Here is a 17,595-nt window from a genome sequence, read left to right on the forward strand (position 1 = left end):
GGTCTTAAAAATTAAAATGAGTTGAAGTGTTTGGTAGTTCCTCCAGTGGCCACAGGGGGCAGCATCACTCCCCTTCAACTTGCATCATAAATATGAAGTTATCGACTTAATGCCTCATTTTTTCCCAAAGGAATTCTGGGTTAGGGTGTTTGCACTACACAGACATTGACCTAATCGCTTTAAATCTGTGAGATGAAACTCGCCAGATTGTGTTTACATTAGAGACTTCAGTCAAAAGTCAGACTGAAGGAGAAAAAGTGAAAAAGCTGTTTGGAAGGAACTGAACCTGAACTGGAGTTTTTGTTTTTGCATAAAATGAACCTTCACATGTAAAGAGGAATGCATTGAATGACGCATGATTGTGTTGGTTTTTGAGTCTATTAAAGAGATTTTGAAGGAAAACATTAATTTTTTTTTCCGTTTTTGCTTTTTCTTGCTTAAATATTTTATTTGTTACTATTAGTGCTGTAGAGTATTGAAACTTTCTACTTCAAAAATAGTAACTTATTGTTCAAAGAAAGTCCAAGATGATGAAGAATGTTGAACTTTAATCATCGACTGGAGTCACATTGATTACATTTCATGCAGCATCTTTCATTAGTGTGCAGTTCCCTTGAACACTTTCAGTCTAAACATCAGCAGACTTGTTTTTATTTTAGTTCTCAGACCATCTGGAGAACATTGTGAAAGGATCAATATCTCTAATATTTAGTACAAATCAATGTGAAGAATGATGGAAATGTTGGATGTTTCTTCATTTCAAGCAGGGCATCCAAAGCCTGGAGTTTGCTGCAGCTCATCCAGCTTTACCTCCACTACTCCACCGTCACGATACGGATGGAGGTGAGGTCGGACACCAGGTCTGTGGAGTCGTGGGCGGCAGCCGTCTCCGAGGACGCATCGACGGCGCTCGGAGCCTCCTTGGGACTTGCAGCGTCTCCGTCGTCCTGGATGATGATGCTCCTCAGCTTCCTCTGCCGTGGGTTGTAGTTCTCTGTCCGTTTGTGAATCAGGGTGTGGCGTCTCAGGTGAGCCTGGAGCAGAAGACACAAGAGACGAGTGATTTCTGCCGGAGAAGCCTTTTTCACAACATCTTAAAGTTGAAAACAGTTTTGAGGAAAAAAAAAAAAGTTTTCCTCATTGACTGTACATGAGAACTGGACTGAGAGTGTGACATCATCATCCATAGAAAATGGCTTCAACAACATTTAGTCCATTCAGTTGCCATTTTTTTTGCAATACGGACTTTGTCATGTTGAAATCAGACAGCGTCAGTAAGCAGTGAGTGGTCCGAGTCATCGTTTCTATGACAACCAGAAGTGAGCTTGTTGGAGAGCCACGCCCCTACTCAAAGCAAGATTTCTGACGGTCTTAATATTATTTTATTTTATTTTTTTTAATCCTATTGATTAAAATTACATAAACAAAACATTAAGCTTTTACTGAAAAATGTGATTAAACGGTAAGAAAAACATCCTAAAATGACTAAATCTTTGTGGTATTTTGTACCCGTGAGAACTCACCTGCCGAGTGAACTTGTAGCCACAATCGATGCATTCAAAGCTCCTGACCCCTTTGTGGCGTCGCAGATGGACGCGCATCTGCTCCTTTGCTGGAAAAAATGAAAAAAATATCGTCCTTTTGTGCCAGCAGTTACACCGCATTCAAGACCGGGTCAGCGTGTTTTCAGCTCTTCAACCTTTAAAGGTTTTCCCACAGATGTGGCAGCAGTGGGGGCGGCCCTCCTCGTGCTTGCTGGCCTTGTGGCGAAGGAGGGCGCCTTTCTCGGTGAAGCTCTTCTCGCACACGTCGCAGGTGAAGGGGCGCTCGCCCGTGTGAGTCCGGTTGTGTTTGTCCAGGCTGGCTGGAGTTGGATTTTAGTAGAGAATACAGAAGGTCAACCAAATGTAGCTGAGTCAAAGCGATGACAACTGTAAATCCAGACAATAAGGAAGAAGACATTCCCATCACACAATCATTCTAGAGTTTAAAAACAAGTTCAAATTTATTATTAAGATTAATATCTGACTAATCTTTAAAAATTACCATCCAGTAGCTTTGCTATTAATTGTGTGAATGCTTAATAAAAACTTTTTATGCTAATTTTGAGTTTAGATAATACTTTAGCAGGCTAATATGTTAGCACGCTATCGTTTTTGACTAATCTAGGCTACTTGGGAATTTGGGGTATTTTGGAGTTTAGTTAGTATTTATATGATAAGGTAGCTTTTTTTGGCTAATTTGTACTTTAGCTAGTATTTAAGCAATAAGGTAGCTTTTTTTGCTAATTTGGAGTTTAGCAATTATTTAAGCAATAATGTAGCTTTTTTGGCTAATTTGAAGTTTAGCTAATATTTAAGCTTCACACAAAATACTTTTGCAAAATCGAAAAGTATTAGGGATTTTAAAGCAATTTTGCTACAAATTTTTCAGTAATTTAGATCAACTTCAGCACTCTTTCATAGTTCTTTAATGACATTTCCAATCTTTTAGCAGATTTAACATTTTGCAGATAGTTTTTGTGTTTTCAGCGATTAAAGTAAAATATGTCATCAATTTCAGCAAAAAGCTTCAACATCTTTAGCGACTTCTTTCAACAAAAATCATTCCCATTAGCATTATTGCAGGTAATGCAACTTTTTTAGTTCTATTTTTAATCCATCTATATGTTTGGAGATTAGCGTTTCCCTGCTAGCTTCCCCGTGAACAGCAGTGGGGGTGGTTTAGTGAATAGAGTGACTAAGCATGAGATGTTGAAATTTGAGAAAATAGTCAATGAAACCGACTGTTAAAGGTTTCATGAACTCTTGACAGAGAAAACTGTGGGAAATCCTCTTAATTGTGAATTTTAAATCAAAAATGTTACTGCTAGGATATTAGCACTAAAAATGAGATGGAGTCACCCCTTCCAACTGTTTCCACATTACAAACCTTGTGTCCTGAAGGTCTTCCCACACAGGTGACACTGGAAAGGCCTTTCGTCGCTGTGGATCCGTAGATGCATGTTGAGGTTGTTCTTCTGGGAGAACGCGTGGCCGCACAGGTTGCACACAAAGGGTCGCTCATTTCTTAAGAAGCAGGACATTGGTGGTGATTAGATCACCTCTTTTTCCTGAAATGTACTGAATGTCTCTTCTGTGAACAAGCGGGAAGACACTACCTGTGAATGGCTTTGATGTGCATCTGCAGGCCGTTTCGACTGGACGCCCGGTGGCCGCACTCCTCGCACACAAAAGGCTTTTCGCCTCGATGTCTGGTCGCTTCGTGCACCTTCAGTACAGTCCGGGTCAAGAAGGTTTTGGGGCACTGTGAACACTAGAAACCAGTCAATGTTAACCCTTGGTATATTGACGTTAGGAGTGGGGTCATCGTATTCGTATTTTAAATCGATACAAGTATCGCCAAGTAAAGTATCGCAATATTTCACTGAATCAATATTTTCTTACACCCCTAATTGTAAACCACACCAGGGTTCACTTGCAAAGTAAACCAAGGGCAAGAGTTTGGTCTACACCCGAATTCACATAGAAAAGTATTTATCAGTTGCTGATTCTGCAAGTTCTCCAACCTGCAAAGACGAGAGACTACACTTAAGTTATAAGAGACTGAATGCAAAAATAAAAAAAAAATCAAAGTGTGTCCGCATTGTTGTACTCACTGCATGAGGTTTGGGATGACCATGGACCTTCATCATGTGCATGTTCAGGTTATTCTTGTACATGAACTGTTCCTGACATGTCAAACACTGAAACACAAACACATTTTTTTTAATTCTGCATTAATGTAAAGTGCAGTCATGACTGTTGAAGTAAAGCATACCCTATATGGCATTTGTCTTGTGTGGGAAACCATGTGTGAGCTTAGCTCAGCCTTAGTGTCAAAGGTGGAGGAGCACAGCAGACAGCAGTGTTTCTAGAACCACAGGACAACATCCCTGAGGATTCTGGGCCAGATCAGCAGCTCAAGCGTTTCTCCTCACATACCTGCACGGTGGGACAGCCACGGGTCTCGTGGAGGAAAAGACTCTCCTTCCTTAAGTATTTCTTATCACATTTCAGGCAAGTGAAGGGCTTCTCTCCGGTGTGGCGCCTGAGGAAGAACATCGGCATCAGTTACAGTTCTGTGCTGTTCGACCAAACCAAAGAGTCCAGCCAGCAACGCCAGGTAGCCCCATGTGGGTTGAAAATGTGGGTCCGAATGGGTTTGTCCACAGTTTCTATGGTGGCCCCACCTTTGTTTGCCCACATTGGCTTAAGTAGGCATTCAATCGGTTGGCTCGCTACGCTGGCCAGCAGCCCGGTGGACAGTGAAGCACACTAGCTCGTTGGAGTGGAGCTCGCTAAAGCAGAACTCACTAGCTTGATAAAGTAGAGCTCATTAAAGCCGAAGTCGCTACAGCGGAGCTCACAACCTCGTAAGACTGAAGCTCGCTAGCTCGCTAGCTCAATAAAGCAGAGTTCATCAAAGTGAAGCTTGCTAGCTCACTACGGTGGAGTTTATTAAAGCAGAGCTCACAAGCTTACTGCAGCGGAGCTCACTACAGTAGAGCTTTCTTGCTCGTTAAAGCAGAGCTGACCAGCTTGCTACAGTGAAGCGCGCTAGCTTGCTACAGCGGGCTCGTCAGCTCGCTACAGTGAAGCATGCTAGCTTGCTACAGCGGGCTCGTCAGCTCGCTACAGTGAAGTGCGCTAGCTTGCTACAGAGGGCTCGTCAGCTCGCTACAGTGAAGCATCCTAGCTTGCTACAGCGGCTCGTCACCTTGCTAGAGTGAAGCATGCTAGCTTGCTACAGCGGGCTCGTCAGCTCGCTACAGTGAAGTGCGCTAGCTTGCTACAGCGGGCTCGTCAGCTCGCTACAGTGAAGCATCCTAGCTTGCTACAGCGGCTCGTCACCTTGCTAGAGTGAAGCGTGCTAGCTTGCTAAAGCGGGCTCGTCAGCTCGCTACAGTGAAGCGTGCTAGCTTGGTACAGTGGGCTCGTAAACTCGCTACAGTGAAGCATGCTAGCTTGCTACAGCGGGCTCGTCAGCTCGCTACAGTGAAGTGCGCTAGCTTGTTACAGCGGGCTTGTCAGCTCGCTACAGTGAAGCATGCTAGCTTGCTACAGTGGGCTCGTCACCTTGCTAGAGTGAGGCATGCTAGCTTGCTACAGCGGGCTCGTCACCTTGCTAGATCTCACTACAGTAGAGCTTTCTTGCTCGTTAAAGCAGAGCTGACCAGCTTGCTTCAGTGAAGCGCGCTAGCTTGCTACAGCGGGCTCGTCAGCTCGCTACAGTGAAGTGCGCTAGCTTGCTACAGCGGGCTCGTCAGCTCGCTACAGTGAAGCATGCTAGCTTGCTACAGCAGGCTTGTCACTTTGCTAGAGTGAGGCATGCTAGCTTGCTACAGCGGGCTCGTCACCTCGCTACAGTGAAGCATGCTAGCTTGATACAGTGGGCTCGTAAGCTCGCTACAGTGAAGCGCGCTAGCTTGTTACAGCGGGCTTGTCAGCTCACAACAGCAGAGCTTGCTACAGCGGGCTCGTCAGCTCACAACAGCAGAGCTTGCTACAGCGGGCTCGTCAGCTCACAACAGCAGAGCTTGCTACAGCGGTCTCGTCAGCTCACAACAGCAGAGCTTGCTACAGCGGGCTCGTCAGCTCGTTACAGTGGAGGTTGCTAGCTTGATACAGTGGAGCACGCTAGCTTGCTACAGCGGGCTCGTCAGCTCACAACAGCAGAGCTTGCTACAGCGGGCTCGTCAGCTCGTTACAGTGGAGGTTTCTAGCTTGATACAGTGGAGCACGCTAGCTTGCTACAGCGGGCTTGTCAGCTCGCTACAGTGAAGCGTGCTAGCTTGATACAGTGGGCTCGTAAGCTCGCTACAGTGAAGCGCGCTAGCTTGTTACAGCGGGCTTGTCAGCTCACAACAGCAGAGCTTGCTACAGCGGGCTCGTCAGCTTACAACAGCAGAGCTTGCTACAGCGGGCTCGTCAGCTCGTTACAGTGGAGGTTGCTAGCTTGATACAGTGGAGCACGCTAGCTTGCTACAGCGGGCTTGTCAGCTCGCTACAGTGAAACGCGCTAGCTTGCTACAGCGGGCTCATCAGCTCGCTACAGTGAAGCATGCTAGCTTCCTACAGTGGGCTCATCACCTTGCTACAGTGAAGCGCGCTAGATTGCTACAGCTGGCTTGTCAGCTCGCTACAGTGAAGTGCGCTAGCTTGTTACAGCAGCTCGTTAGCTCACTACAGTGGAGGTTGCTAGCTTGCTACAGCGGGCTCGTCAGCTCGCTACATTGGAGGTTGCTAGCTTGCTACAGTGAAGTGCTTTATCTCGAAACAGTGGAGTTCATCAAAGCAGAGTGTAGGGCATTAGCTCGCTACGGCAGAGCTCGCTAGCTCGTTAAAGCAGAGCTCTCTAGCTCTCTACAGCAGAGCATGTAGCTTGATACAGTGGAGCTTGCTAACCCGCTACACCGAAGCTTGCTAGCTCAATACAGTGGAGCTTGCTAGCACGATATAGCAAAACTCGATACAGCGTAGATGACTAGCATTCTACGCCATCGACCAGCAGGCAGGCTAGCTTAGCAAGCCAACCCGCGGAGTTTCCACTTACGCCAATGTGGGCAAACACAGGTGGGGCCACATTTTCTGCCCACTTTTAAACCATATGGGCCCACTTGGCCTTGCTGGCTGGGAGCTGACCCGATACCTGTTGTGGACTTTCAGGTAGTATTTGCTCTTGAAGGATTTGTGGCACGTGTCACATGACACGGAGTCTGTTCTGGAATCGTCCTCCACGGCGTCAACACTCGCTTTGCTCTCCACTTTGGGATTCTTCGCCACAGGTTGGGTGGATGGAGTGGGGTCACTGACAGGTATGTACTCTTCATCGGTGTCTATGTCGACACATTCAAAGTCCTCTGCATCTTCTTCGTCTTCACTGCTCCTGTGCACGTCGAGCTGCAGCACCTCCTCCTGTGAAAACGATAGAGAATAAAATGAAGATATTTTCTAAACTGTGTGATAGTTTTCTCTTCTACCTGAGTTTCAGCGGTTGCTGGATGTAGGTCGTCTGCAGCCTCCTCATCCACAGCAGTGACCATCATGTGCTCAGAGTCGGGGCTCCCATCCGACACCAGTCGCTTGGGCCCTTTAACCACTCGACCCGAACGGGTTGTGGTGGCATGAGTTCCTGTGGCAAAATCCAAGCTGGACACATCCTCTGAAGCTGAAGGCAGCAGTTCCTCCTCCTTCAATGCCCGTGATGTTTCCGGCGCACTCTTTCTTGGTCGGCCTCGCCTTCGCTTTACAAGCTCCACCGAGCTTTCCCTGAACTGTCGGCAGAGCGCGAGAACTTCAGGCACGCATAGGCTGGAGGCCGCCTGCTGCACCCTCTCCAGGTTGTCATGGTCCAGCTTCAGGTGTCCCGTGTAGATGAAGTTGAGGAGCAGCTGCAGCCCGTCCCCGGGGCAGCCGTTGAGGGACACCTCGATGGACAGGGAAGAGGGGTTGTCGCAGGGCTTGAAGAGCTCGCTAAAGCAGGCCAGGATGCTGTGGTGGGCCAAGTACAGCTCCCCTTCTCCCAGATTCAGCACGGCATCGCAAAACCTCCCCGTCGCCCTCTGCTGGTTGAGAGAGGACAGGACGCGCCTGGCGTGAGTGTTCTCTGCAGCAGGCATTTGTCCAGTCGCACTGCAACCACACAAAAGAACATGTCTTAATGTACTTATGTCATATAAAATATCATTTTTGCTTAAATTAAAAAAAGGTATTATAGTATTTTTTACAAAAACTTTTAAAAGGGAACTTTGTTCTGCACTTTGAAATCACGTTATTCTTCTAAAAGTGCTGTTTTTTAATATTTTGTTGATGGATTTGATGTTTCTAACCAACTCATTTCTATTTAATTTGTGATGATGCAATGCCTCACTTTAGTATTTTTACTCAGACAAAAGCTAACTCATCAACTTTGCAGAGAATTTCCATTTTTGTTTATTTGTTTTTTGAGTGATGGTAGAAATTATAATTTTGAGTTTTGGTCCAAAAAATACATTTTTTTATTATTTGAATTTGTTTTTTTTTTTAGTTTTTTAAAGCTTAATTAATGAGAATAAATACTTCAAATTTGATCAAATTATTATATATTTACTGGAAAATTTGTCTGATCTAAATCGAATGTACTTAGTTGATGAATTCAACTCAGATTTTTTGGCATTCTTGTTTTCTAAAGCAAAATATGTTCAAACAGGAAGTTCTGTTGACTTAATTTGCAATTACTTTAACTTAAAACAGTCACAATGCTCAACTCTTCCAACAGCTGTCTAGCTTTGTGCTTGAGTTTATTTCACCAAATTAAGAAAAGTAGTCCTGAAAATGAAGTGACTTTAATCAGTTTTAAATACACTTTTGTAGGGTTTTACATTTTTTTTAAACCAATAAAAAGGGTCCAGTTGGGCTTTTGTTTATTTTATTTTTATTTTTTTATAGTCAGATCTATTATCAAGACACGTGCAGCTCACTTTTTGCAAAAAAAGAAGCATTATAAATAAAGTTGAATTTAAATTCAAGATTATAATTGCTATTATTATTAATTTTGTATTTTTATTACATAATTCTCTACTATAATGTAACTACTCCCTTTAAGGAAAAAATAACATTTTTAAAATAATAAAATTATAAATTTACATTGTTTGCCACATTGAAATTGCGAGCTTTCTGTAGAGAAAATGTTTTAAATTGTTTATTTTACTTGATTAAAGTTAATATATATTGAAATAACTACAGATAGCAATAGCTAATCAAGAGATTTTCAGCAGTGAACGGTTAGCTGCCGACACATTTTTGAAAGATTTTCCGCAGCTCCCCAACTACGCACCTTCACGTTTTTTTCCGTGCAAAGACCTTTAAAGACGCTCCCTAAGGCTGCCGCACCCGGAACGCTGCACCTCATCGGAGGGTCTGCAGGACAACTATTTAACCAGAACCCTCAGACAAACCGCGTCCAGTCAAGCTGCCAAGCACATATCAATTTAAAACACAAAAATGAAGCACCGTCCGTATTGTTTTCGATTTTTGCAGGCCCCAGAAGCAGCAGAAGGAAGAGGATGTGACGCTACTCATATGTAACTCCGGGAAAGGTTTTGGTAGTCCCGAAATAAACTTCACTTTTCGAAAGATATCGTTTGACTATCACAATAAAAAATATGAATATTTAAATTTTGAGTAACATTTTGTTGATTCAATTGTTTTTGGTTTGTTTTTTTAATTATGGTTTCTATGAAATCAGACGTGTCACGTTTTAAAAAAAACACGAGCACTCTCCTGGATAGTTTTTGTTGGCCATTTTTTTAAACTTCTGAATGGACCCGAAAAACCAGCCGCGGATACACTTTTTATGCATTCTTCTTTCATTTTAAAAATATTTAAAGTGAAACTAAATAAAAACTGATAAGTATTTTCATTAGTGGAAGAGGTTGAGCAAATTTTGGAAACTATGAATTGGCAGATACGAACGCTTACGCAGTATACTGTAATCAATTAAAAAACACAGCTTTTTGCTCTATTTTCTAGTGTTTTTAGTCAGAATTCATCGTATTAAAATAATTTTAAAGAAAGAGGGAGAAAATTATTACATGGTGGATTTTCGTCGCCTAACAACGTGACAGCCAATCACATCCCGGCTTCCGTTCGATTGATCCAACCCACGAAGAGCTCGTTGGTTCCCACGCGCATGCTAGCATGCTAGTCGCATTTCTTTCACTAATGAGCCGCTTCTTTCATTTCAATTATTTTCCCAACCTGTCGGATGCAGCAGCAGAAGGAGCGCATTAAAGCTCCGCATCGGTTTTTATCTTAAACTTGGGGTGAGCAGTTTTCATCAGCCTGAAATGCGTTAGCTAGCAGCTAATGCTAACACAAGAAAAACATGTTTTGGGACGCTAGCCGTATACCGCTGTCGTTTCAATGTAGTTTAGCCCTTACTGGTGTTATAAATAGATGTTTTATGACAAACAAAATTAGATTTTGTTTATATTTTGAGTTTTTTTCCTAAATAAGTCTAGTTCGTAGTCATTCAGACCCATGTCATGTCGCCTCTTTGTTTTCAGACTTCCCGTCCTTTTTTTCCCCCTCCCGTCTGCATCGTTCGTTGATCAGGGCATCATGAAGGTGAACAAACACGTGCAGGTCAAAGGGAAATCTCAGAAGTGGAAAGACGTGAGGAGCAAAAGATGCAGACCCTCCATCAAGACCTCTGATCTGGACTCCAGCACCGTCTTGGTCAGGGTGATAAAGGAGCAGCAGGTCTCTGCCAAGAAAAAGCCGTCTGTGAAGAGGCTGAAAAACAAAGCAAAAACTGTCTCTGACCACAAGATCAAACCCTCAGAGTCTGGAGTTAGTAAACCAAACCCTCAGACTAATGGAAGCTTGATGTTCCCTTTGGATACTGAGGGTGAGGACCTGCAGGACTTGAAGGAGTATTCCCAGATGATTCACAGAAACGGACCGCAGACCTCAGCAGACTCGTGGGATATCAAGTTTGGTAGACTGGAAGGAGAGGCTCTCCATAATAGTGCACAGAGAGGTGATCGACACAACCACGCCGTGCTGGTCATGCAAAAAGATGAAGTAGGTTTAGCATCCCGACAGGATTCCCTTCAAAAAGTTGTTGTGATTTACATTATTGTTCTTTGTAGACCCTTTGTTTCAGAGGAAAGTGCTTCTTGACTTGTCTTTATGGCCGCGTGGAAGTGATGGGGTTCACCATCGAAGAGGGTCAGAAGTCGTACCCCCTCTACTCCCCGGCGTCCCACTGTCCCCTCACCGTCAGAGCTCTGGAAACCTCGCACTTCCACCGAAATGACCGAGCAGAGGCGTCCCAGATTCTCCAGAAGTACCTCCCACCAGGTATGGAACTGGAGGAAAGTGTTAAAGATCAAACAACAAAATGTGTCAAAAGTGATCTTGTCTGCAGCATCACGGAAGAGGCTACTAAAGAAGATAACGCTGGCGTCCTCGGTCATCCTGGTTGAACCCATGGAGACGCCGCTGACCCGCTTCCTGTCCAGCTTCACTCATCTGAGTGAGCTGTTCAGCCCCCCAGCGGTGAGTGTGGTGACGGTGTGTCTCACCCGAAGGTGTTCCATACATGATCTCTGTACAGACAGAGCGCAGGCTCCATTCATTTCTTGAACTGGCTTCACCACATTTTTTGCAGCTTTTATCAGAGAAGCTTTGGAAATCTTAGAATTCCCTCTCACCTTTTTCCAGATTACAGTTTACTCATCATCATACATATTTCCTTAATCCACTCTGTCGTATTTTTGCAATCATATTTTGATCTATTGTAAAAGTGTCCTGGCATTTTTAGCCAAAATTTTGAAACTAATTGCGCCGCTTTCTTGGAAAACGTTTCTTCAGAGCGGCGGGAGTTTATTACAAATTCATTCCTGAGTTGTGGGCGGGACTGTTGACACAACTCAACTCCGCCCCCACTTCCCTTGTTTTCAAGCCCTGCTGCAGCCACTCATGCCCCTAACCTAGCACAAACGGTGCAACAAAAACGGCGAGCATCACTACAGCCATCCAGCCATACAGTTTTGATCCAGATTCCTGGAAAACAAAGACGTACACAGATCTGTTTGTCCACAAACTGCTTTTGACTGCAATTTTTTCATCTGCTCCTGATTCACAATGATTGGTAAAAAGAAAGGATCAGACATGTAATTTTAAGCTTATTTTTCTTTATATTTGTCCCCCATCATTAGAAAAAAGCCACATGAACATGGTAAAAATACCAAACCGTTGTGTTCCAACAACCTCATTCCTGATTGGCTAAAGTGGTTGCCATAGAAACAATGCCTCAGATCGATTCAGACCAATTGCTGCTTACTGACATCGTCTGGCTCCAACATGGTGATGCCCATATCACAAAAAAATTGGAGACTTAATTGGCTTCAATAATTGATTGAAGCAGGAAGTAAGCTCCTTTTTTACAAATGACATCACACTCGCTCAGTCCAGTTCTCATATACAGTCGATAGGAGCAAATGTACAGACATTTAGCTAGCGTACATTGGGATGGATGAAAGAACAGTTGGTTTTTGATGTCCGTTTTGTTGCGGTGTCTCTAGAGTGAACTCTTGTCTGCTGTTCTGGACACTCCGCTCAACGGGTTGGGGGTGATTCCTCTGACCAGCGCCATCGAGGGCCTGAAAATGTCCCGGAGCTACAGAGACGCTTTGAACATCGCGGTCAGCGCGTGCAGAGGTGAGCCTCCGAACGCACCTCCAATTGACGAGATCTAGCTCACATTTTTGGAAGTATCTCCGACATTTACCACAATAAAACAACACGTCATCTGCATATTGTCGGTTTTAGCCTAATAAAAGGGTCTGAAGCTTAAAATGATTTAAAGCAGACGATTGAACACTACTTTTGTTTGGTTGTTTGTAGGAGACATGGACGGATGTGCGGTTATCCTCGTGTGTGGAACCAAGAACGTGGGAAAGTCCACGTTTATCCGCATCCTCATCAACACTTTACTCAACCAGTAAGTTCCTGTTTTCATCATTTCTTTCATGGCATTAAGGACATACAATACGTAAAAGTAAGAAATTAATTAAAGTTACTAAAGAGCTCCAGTGTTTATGTTCTTTGATTTACTGTAACTTTTCAACCGTTAACAGGATCAACGTCATTCCAGTAGATTTTGAAGCAGAAAAGCGGCTCACGCCGCTTTTCTGCTTCAAAATCTACTGGAATGACGTTGATCGTTTTATAGCTGAAAAGCAACAGTATGTAAAAAAAATGTTGCGTTTAAGCGTCACTGGTGTTAAAGGGTTAAAAAGAATAAAAGTTTCTCAAGATTTTATCCCAGAACCATCAATATGATCACAAATCTCTTGACTTTGAAAGACAAAGAAAGAAAAAAAATGTCACTTTTTGTGTTTCTTTAGTACTTCCAGCGTGGATTACCTGGAAGGAGACCTGGGTCAGACGGAGTTCACTCCTGCTGGTTGTTTGTCGTTGCTGACCGTCAGAGAACCACTTCTGGGTACGTTTCATCGCACGCTGCAAAACCTGAACCCTAAAGTTACACTCGCAGGATGCGAACGCTTGTTCAAGCCTATGAAAAGTCATTGTAAATGTGCATCCAAGTTCAATACTTTTGTGTTCATGCAAGTTTTGGGGTTTGTCCATTGTACAACGTAAAAGTTTGTTTTATTTTCTGTTTTGCAAGAAAAAAAATCTTATAAAGAGGGTTTTTCAAAAGTAAAAGTCTATGGGGTCAAATTAAAGTGAATGAAAAACAGATTGAACATTTCAAAAACAGGCATTGTAAATTTGAAAAAAAAGAAAAAAAAATCAAAGCAGTTTTAAACTTGATACACATATAGAAAATTTGAAAAAATAATATTGAAAACTTGAAGAAAAAAAAGTAAATTTGAAACTTGAACTTAAAAAGAAAACTAAGACTGTTTTCAGTAAGAAAAAAACAATGTTTATTTGTACTTTTAACTTTTTTTTTTTTGTCGTTTCTCCTTCTTTTCCTTCAGTTTCCTGTTTTCAGCTTCAATTCAGAATTTTCAACTTTCCGCTGCTGACCTGATCCGAATTTAACATGGGGGCGGGGCTTTCAGCTCATTGGCCACCGTGACATGTTTCTTTCAAGTTTTCATTATATATTTTTAAGTTTAAAAATTCTTTTAAATGTTGAATCTTGCTTTTCAGTCACTTCAAGCTGATCCTAATTTGACCCCATAAAAATCATCTTAGTTTAAGAAAACATGTAGAACAAGAATTCTTGTTACGACCATATTTCTTAGCGGTTAGGTGATTGTTTTTTTTTCTTGCTTATTTAAAGTCCCCTTATAGGAGGGGTCTGCAACCTGCAGCTCCGGAGCCTTTGTGGCTCTTTGGCGTTGGGATAAGTGCTAACAATTATAATAAGTAATAAATTAGTGAGTTGAGTTTTGTGTTTCTGTTGTTGTTTTTGTGTGATTGTCGTCGTGTTAATCGGTTGTGTTGGTTTCAGGTCCTCCGTTCACACACCAGAACACTCCAGAACACATGATCTACTACGGCGATCTGTCATGTGAACCCGACTTGTCCCGTTACCTGGAATCCTTGAAGTCGTTGTGGCGCCGACGCCCCAAAAGCAGAGAGACGCCGTTCATCATCAACACCATGGGCTGGGTCAAAGGTCGGCTCTGCTCCGCCGACGGTTCGGTTGAGAACCGCCGGTCGAAGCTCAAACCTGTTGGCCCGCTGTCTCCTCAGGGTTTGGACTCCAGCTCCTGGTGGACCTGATCCGCTTCCTGCCGGTCTCACACGTCATCCAGCTCAGCCACGGCGGCACCAACCAGTGCCCCCCCCTCACGCCGGAGTTCCTGAGGACGGCGCACGGCTGTCAGACGCACCCGCCCGCTCAGACCGCCATGGACGAGTTCACGGAGAGTCTCAGCCCGCCCAAGAACTACTCCCACCTCGCCGTGCAGGCGGACTTTAAAGGCGTTGCCCGCCAGGGGACGGCGTAAGTGCTGACCAGAGCCACGCCCCCCGAGTCTGAGCGAGACGTTCACGTCCTCGACCTTGTTTTGACAGGAAGCACCAGCGCTCCAACGAGCAGCGGGAGCTGTCGCTGATGGCCTACCTGAGCCAGCTGCAGTCGTCTGAGCCCGGCCCGGTGCGCCCGCTGCACAGCCTGACCCCCTACCAGGTACGCACGGCGCCCCGCCCACATGACCCGGAAATGCAGCAAAGATCCCTAAAGATCCAGTGATCTCTCAGGTCCCTCACACCGTGGTGGCGCTGGGCGTGATCCACAGCGAGGTGGCGCCCTCCCACGTGTTCCACGCCTTCAACGCCAGCCTGGTGGCGCTGTGCTGCCTGACGGAGAAGGTCACCAGTAAAGGAGGTCCGGTTCTGCTGCCGCAGGCCCCCGTCTGCCCCTGTGTGGGCTTCGGTACGCTACTGACGGTCTTTTTATCTTTACTTGGATCACTGCTGTGTTTTATTGAGCTCAGAAAGACTGTTGATGACAGAACTGTCCTCTAGATGGCAGCACATCATTCAGTTTAAGCATGTTAGAATTTTTTTTATTTTACTGGGTTTTTTTGTATTTTTTTTTAATTAAATGTTTCTTTTATTTCAGCTCAAAAATATTGGATTTTTTTTTAAATTGTGTTTTTTTGTATTTTAATTTATTTAAGAAATATGTTTATTTGTATTTAGTTTCAGCTTTAAGGGTTTTGGAAACTATTTTTTAATTTTACTGTTAAGTTTATTTTGATATTTTTTTAATCATATAATTTAATCTTAATCATTCATATTGAACTTATTTTTTAAGTTTATTGTTTTTTAACTTACTTTAGAAAAATTGTGTATTTGTAGTCAGTTTCAGCTAAAGCATGTTTAAAAAAAGAAAAAAAATATTTTCTTTTCTTTAAATTTGCCCTGAATTGACCGAGTTAGGCTCCAGCAACCCTGCGACCCTGAAAGGGACAAAGTGGTTTAGAAGATGGATGGATTTAATGTTTTACCATTTATTTATTTATTTTTGGGGTGGGGTAATTTTTTCTTTCCTTTTTATTTTTTTCCTTCTCTTCTTGATTTTTATTTTGCATTTTTGGAAATTTTATTTTTAGTTTTTTTTTTTACCAAACAGGTCTTTAGCCCCTCCCCCTTTCCCCTGTCGGTCAGAATGCTTTAGTCCTGCATGCTCTGACAGCCAAGTCACCTGGTTAACCAGCTGTGTGATGATGTCATCCAGGTGTTCTGCGGGGCGTCGACATGGGGCGGGGTCTGTACTTTGTGCTGTCTCCCGTCGACCCCTCCGTCCTCCGGAAAGTCAACTGCCTCCTCTTGGGGGCCGTCTCCTTGCCTTCGTGCATCCTCACCACACAGGTCAGCTGACACCCCTCCCACACCCCCCTCCCCCCTGTGTGGCGTCTCTTTGATGGATATCCGTGTGTTTCAGGCCGACTCGGACGGCGAGACGCCCTACGTCACCACCGACTACAGCTTCGACCTCACCGGCGCCGGGAAGCTGCGAGTGTTCAAGGGTCTGATGAGGCCGAGTCACGCCGGGATGCAGTGACGGCTCCCCCCCGGACGCCGTATCGCACGTTTGTTTTAAACCGCAGCGTTTCTCCAAAACCAGGACAAACATGGGGTGGAGTTTGGAGGAAGCGCCGCTTCTGGGTCTCACGTGGAGATCTGACATGGACAGTATTGGAACGTGACGGACTGGAGCTCAAAATCCTCAGTGTTTGTTGGTTACATTCCCAAACTGCCAACCTGCCACATAATAAAAGCTTTTGTTAAAATTCCTGCTATTTTAAAATTTATTTTAATTTCCGAGCTCCATTGAATTACACTGTGCATTTCCATGTCTCCCCTGCAGGGGGCAGCAAACCCCAACACTGTGGTTCTACAGAACAGCTGGAATCAAATCCACTTCACAACCAGGACGGTTTCAGAGACAAACCGAGCTGGATGTGAGTGACCCCCCCCACGACAAGAGCCGCTCTCAGCGCAGAATTGCTAATTTAAGAGGCTTGTTTGAACGCCCGCCTCTCTTTGTTCTGCTGCTTTATGGAGGCGGCAGCAGACAAACAGCTCCGATGGGCTTTGGCTGAGCCATTGTTGAGGCTTTATTGGGTCAGATGTTCCCTCCAGAGACCTCATGCAAGTCAAAGTGGAGGAGCTGTGGAGAGACACGGTGACAGATGTGTGGATTCAAGAGGAGAAACACGGAAATCTGCAATTTAGTGAAATGAAGATTCAATCGGTTATAAACTAAAATTGAAGCTTTTAGTGTTTTCACTAAGTTATGTTCATTCAGTTGTCTTAGATGAGTATTTAATTACTATACAGATCGTTTTTTCTAATAATGATAGAAAAATATAATTATCTGCTTCCACCAAAACGATGATTTCTTTATGACAACATTTGAAAGGCGCACATTTAGATCAAAGTTTCATTAATGATCAGAGAATATGTGGAACATTAACAATTTTCTTTTGAACATTTTTCCTAATTTGTCACATTAATTTACCCCAATCAAAAGTCCACTTTTCTTTGAGTTTAATTCGTTCCACATATTCGATCACACTACTACCTAACTATGTAACCTCAAAGGGTAAACAGGAAAACCTGCCGAAACCAAAATGTGGGCTCACTGAAAGCTGATTGGCTGTTGGACTCCGGTGCTGAAGGGTAAACATGTTTGTTTTAATATGTGGAACGAGTTCTTATGTTTGATAGTTTCTCTGCCAACTTCACCTAAATGTGTTTAAATCTTAACAAATGAACTTGTGTCCATCTTCAGAACTCGCTGGACACCTTTTGGAGTCATGGGGTTGCTGGAGCCTATCCCAGCTACTATTGGGCAAAAGTGAGATGTCCAAACTCCGGCCCTAATCCCTAACTCCTAAAACACTCCATACAGGACAGCCCTGGAACAGACGTGTGGAGTGTTTGGGTAGTCCACCAAGAAAAATATAAAAATCTGGACAAAATCGTGCTTTAAATTAAATAGAAAATAAATAAATCTATTTTTAAACTGAACATTTTGATGTTTTTATTTTCAAATTTGTATCTTTTGTTCTCA

The 17,595-nt window shown here is 43.7% G+C and overlaps 2 protein-coding genes across 4 annotated transcripts; one reads left to right on the forward strand and one right to left on the reverse strand.

The window, feature by feature from the left end:
* Positions 1–427: 427 nt before the first annotated feature.
* zbtb48 (zinc finger and BTB domain containing 48) lies at positions 428–9,733 on the reverse strand. 3 transcript variants are annotated; one of them, XM_024293593.2, is made up of 11 exons: positions 9,614–9,733; positions 7,022–7,673; positions 6,691–6,956; positions 3,984–4,089; positions 3,820–3,912; positions 3,659–3,745; positions 3,161–3,315; positions 2,932–3,068; positions 1,700–1,864; positions 1,524–1,612; positions 428–1,034 (listed from the first exon to the last, which is right to left on the reverse strand). In XM_024293593.2, the coding sequence occupies exons 2-11, from the start codon at positions 7,658–7,660 to the stop codon at positions 816–818; spliced, it is 1,956 nt and encodes a 651-aa protein (XP_024149361.1). In that variant the 5' UTR covers positions 7,661–7,673; positions 9,614–9,733; the 3' UTR covers positions 428–815. The 3 variants fall into 3 exon arrangements, with proteins under 3 accessions (XP_024149361.1, XP_024149359.1, XP_024149362.1); XM_024293591.2 differs by lacking the exon at positions 9,614–9,733 and adding an exon at positions 8,857–9,202; XM_024293594.2 differs by lacking the exons at positions 3,820–3,912; positions 9,614–9,733 and adding an exon at positions 8,857–9,202.
* On the forward strand, positions 9,700–16,313 carry nol9 (nucleolar protein 9). Its single transcript, XM_024293590.2, has 13 exons — positions 9,700–9,844; positions 10,088–10,607; positions 10,676–10,886; positions 10,954–11,084; positions 12,113–12,248; positions 12,435–12,531; positions 12,938–13,035; positions 14,017–14,184; positions 14,262–14,514; positions 14,586–14,700; positions 14,772–14,946; positions 15,754–15,887; positions 15,961–16,313. The coding sequence occupies exons 2-13, from the start codon at positions 10,143–10,145 to the stop codon at positions 16,078–16,080; spliced, it is 2,103 nt and encodes a 700-aa protein (XP_024149358.1). The 5' UTR covers positions 9,700–9,844; positions 10,088–10,142; the 3' UTR covers positions 16,081–16,313.
* Positions 16,314–17,595: the final 1,282 nt, after the last annotated feature.

Source organism: Oryzias melastigma, linkage group LG7 (genome assembly GCF_002922805.2).
Source record: "Oryzias melastigma strain HK-1 linkage group LG7, ASM292280v2, whole genome shotgun sequence".
Classification (NCBI taxonomy): domain Eukaryota; kingdom Metazoa; phylum Chordata; class Actinopteri; order Beloniformes; family Adrianichthyidae; genus Oryzias; species Oryzias melastigma.

Coding starts and splice junctions, on each gene's coding strand:
- zbtb48 (XM_024293593.2), bottom strand. CDS start 7,660: ATGCCTGCTGCAGAGAACACTCACGCCAGGCGCGTCCTGTCCTCTCTC. Junction 3,746..3,819: donor CAAGACAAATGCCATATAGG/GTATGCTTTACT, acceptor TTTGTGTTTCAG/TGTTTGACATGTCAGGAACA. Junction 3,316..3,658: donor GTCATCCCAAACCTCATGCA/GTGAGTACAACA, acceptor ACTGGTTTCTAG/TGTTCACAGTGCCCCAAAAC.
- nol9 (XM_024293590.2), top strand. CDS start 10,143: ATGAAGGTGAACAAACACGTGCAGGTCAAAGGGAAATCTCAGAAGTGG. Junction 12,249..12,434: donor CGCGGTCAGCGCGTGCAGAG/GTGAGCCTCCGA, acceptor GGTTGTTTGTAG/GAGACATGGACGGATGTGCG. Junction 14,185..14,261: donor CACCATGGGCTGGGTCAAAG/GTCGGCTCTGCT, acceptor CTGTCTCCTCAG/GGTTTGGACTCCAGCTCCTG.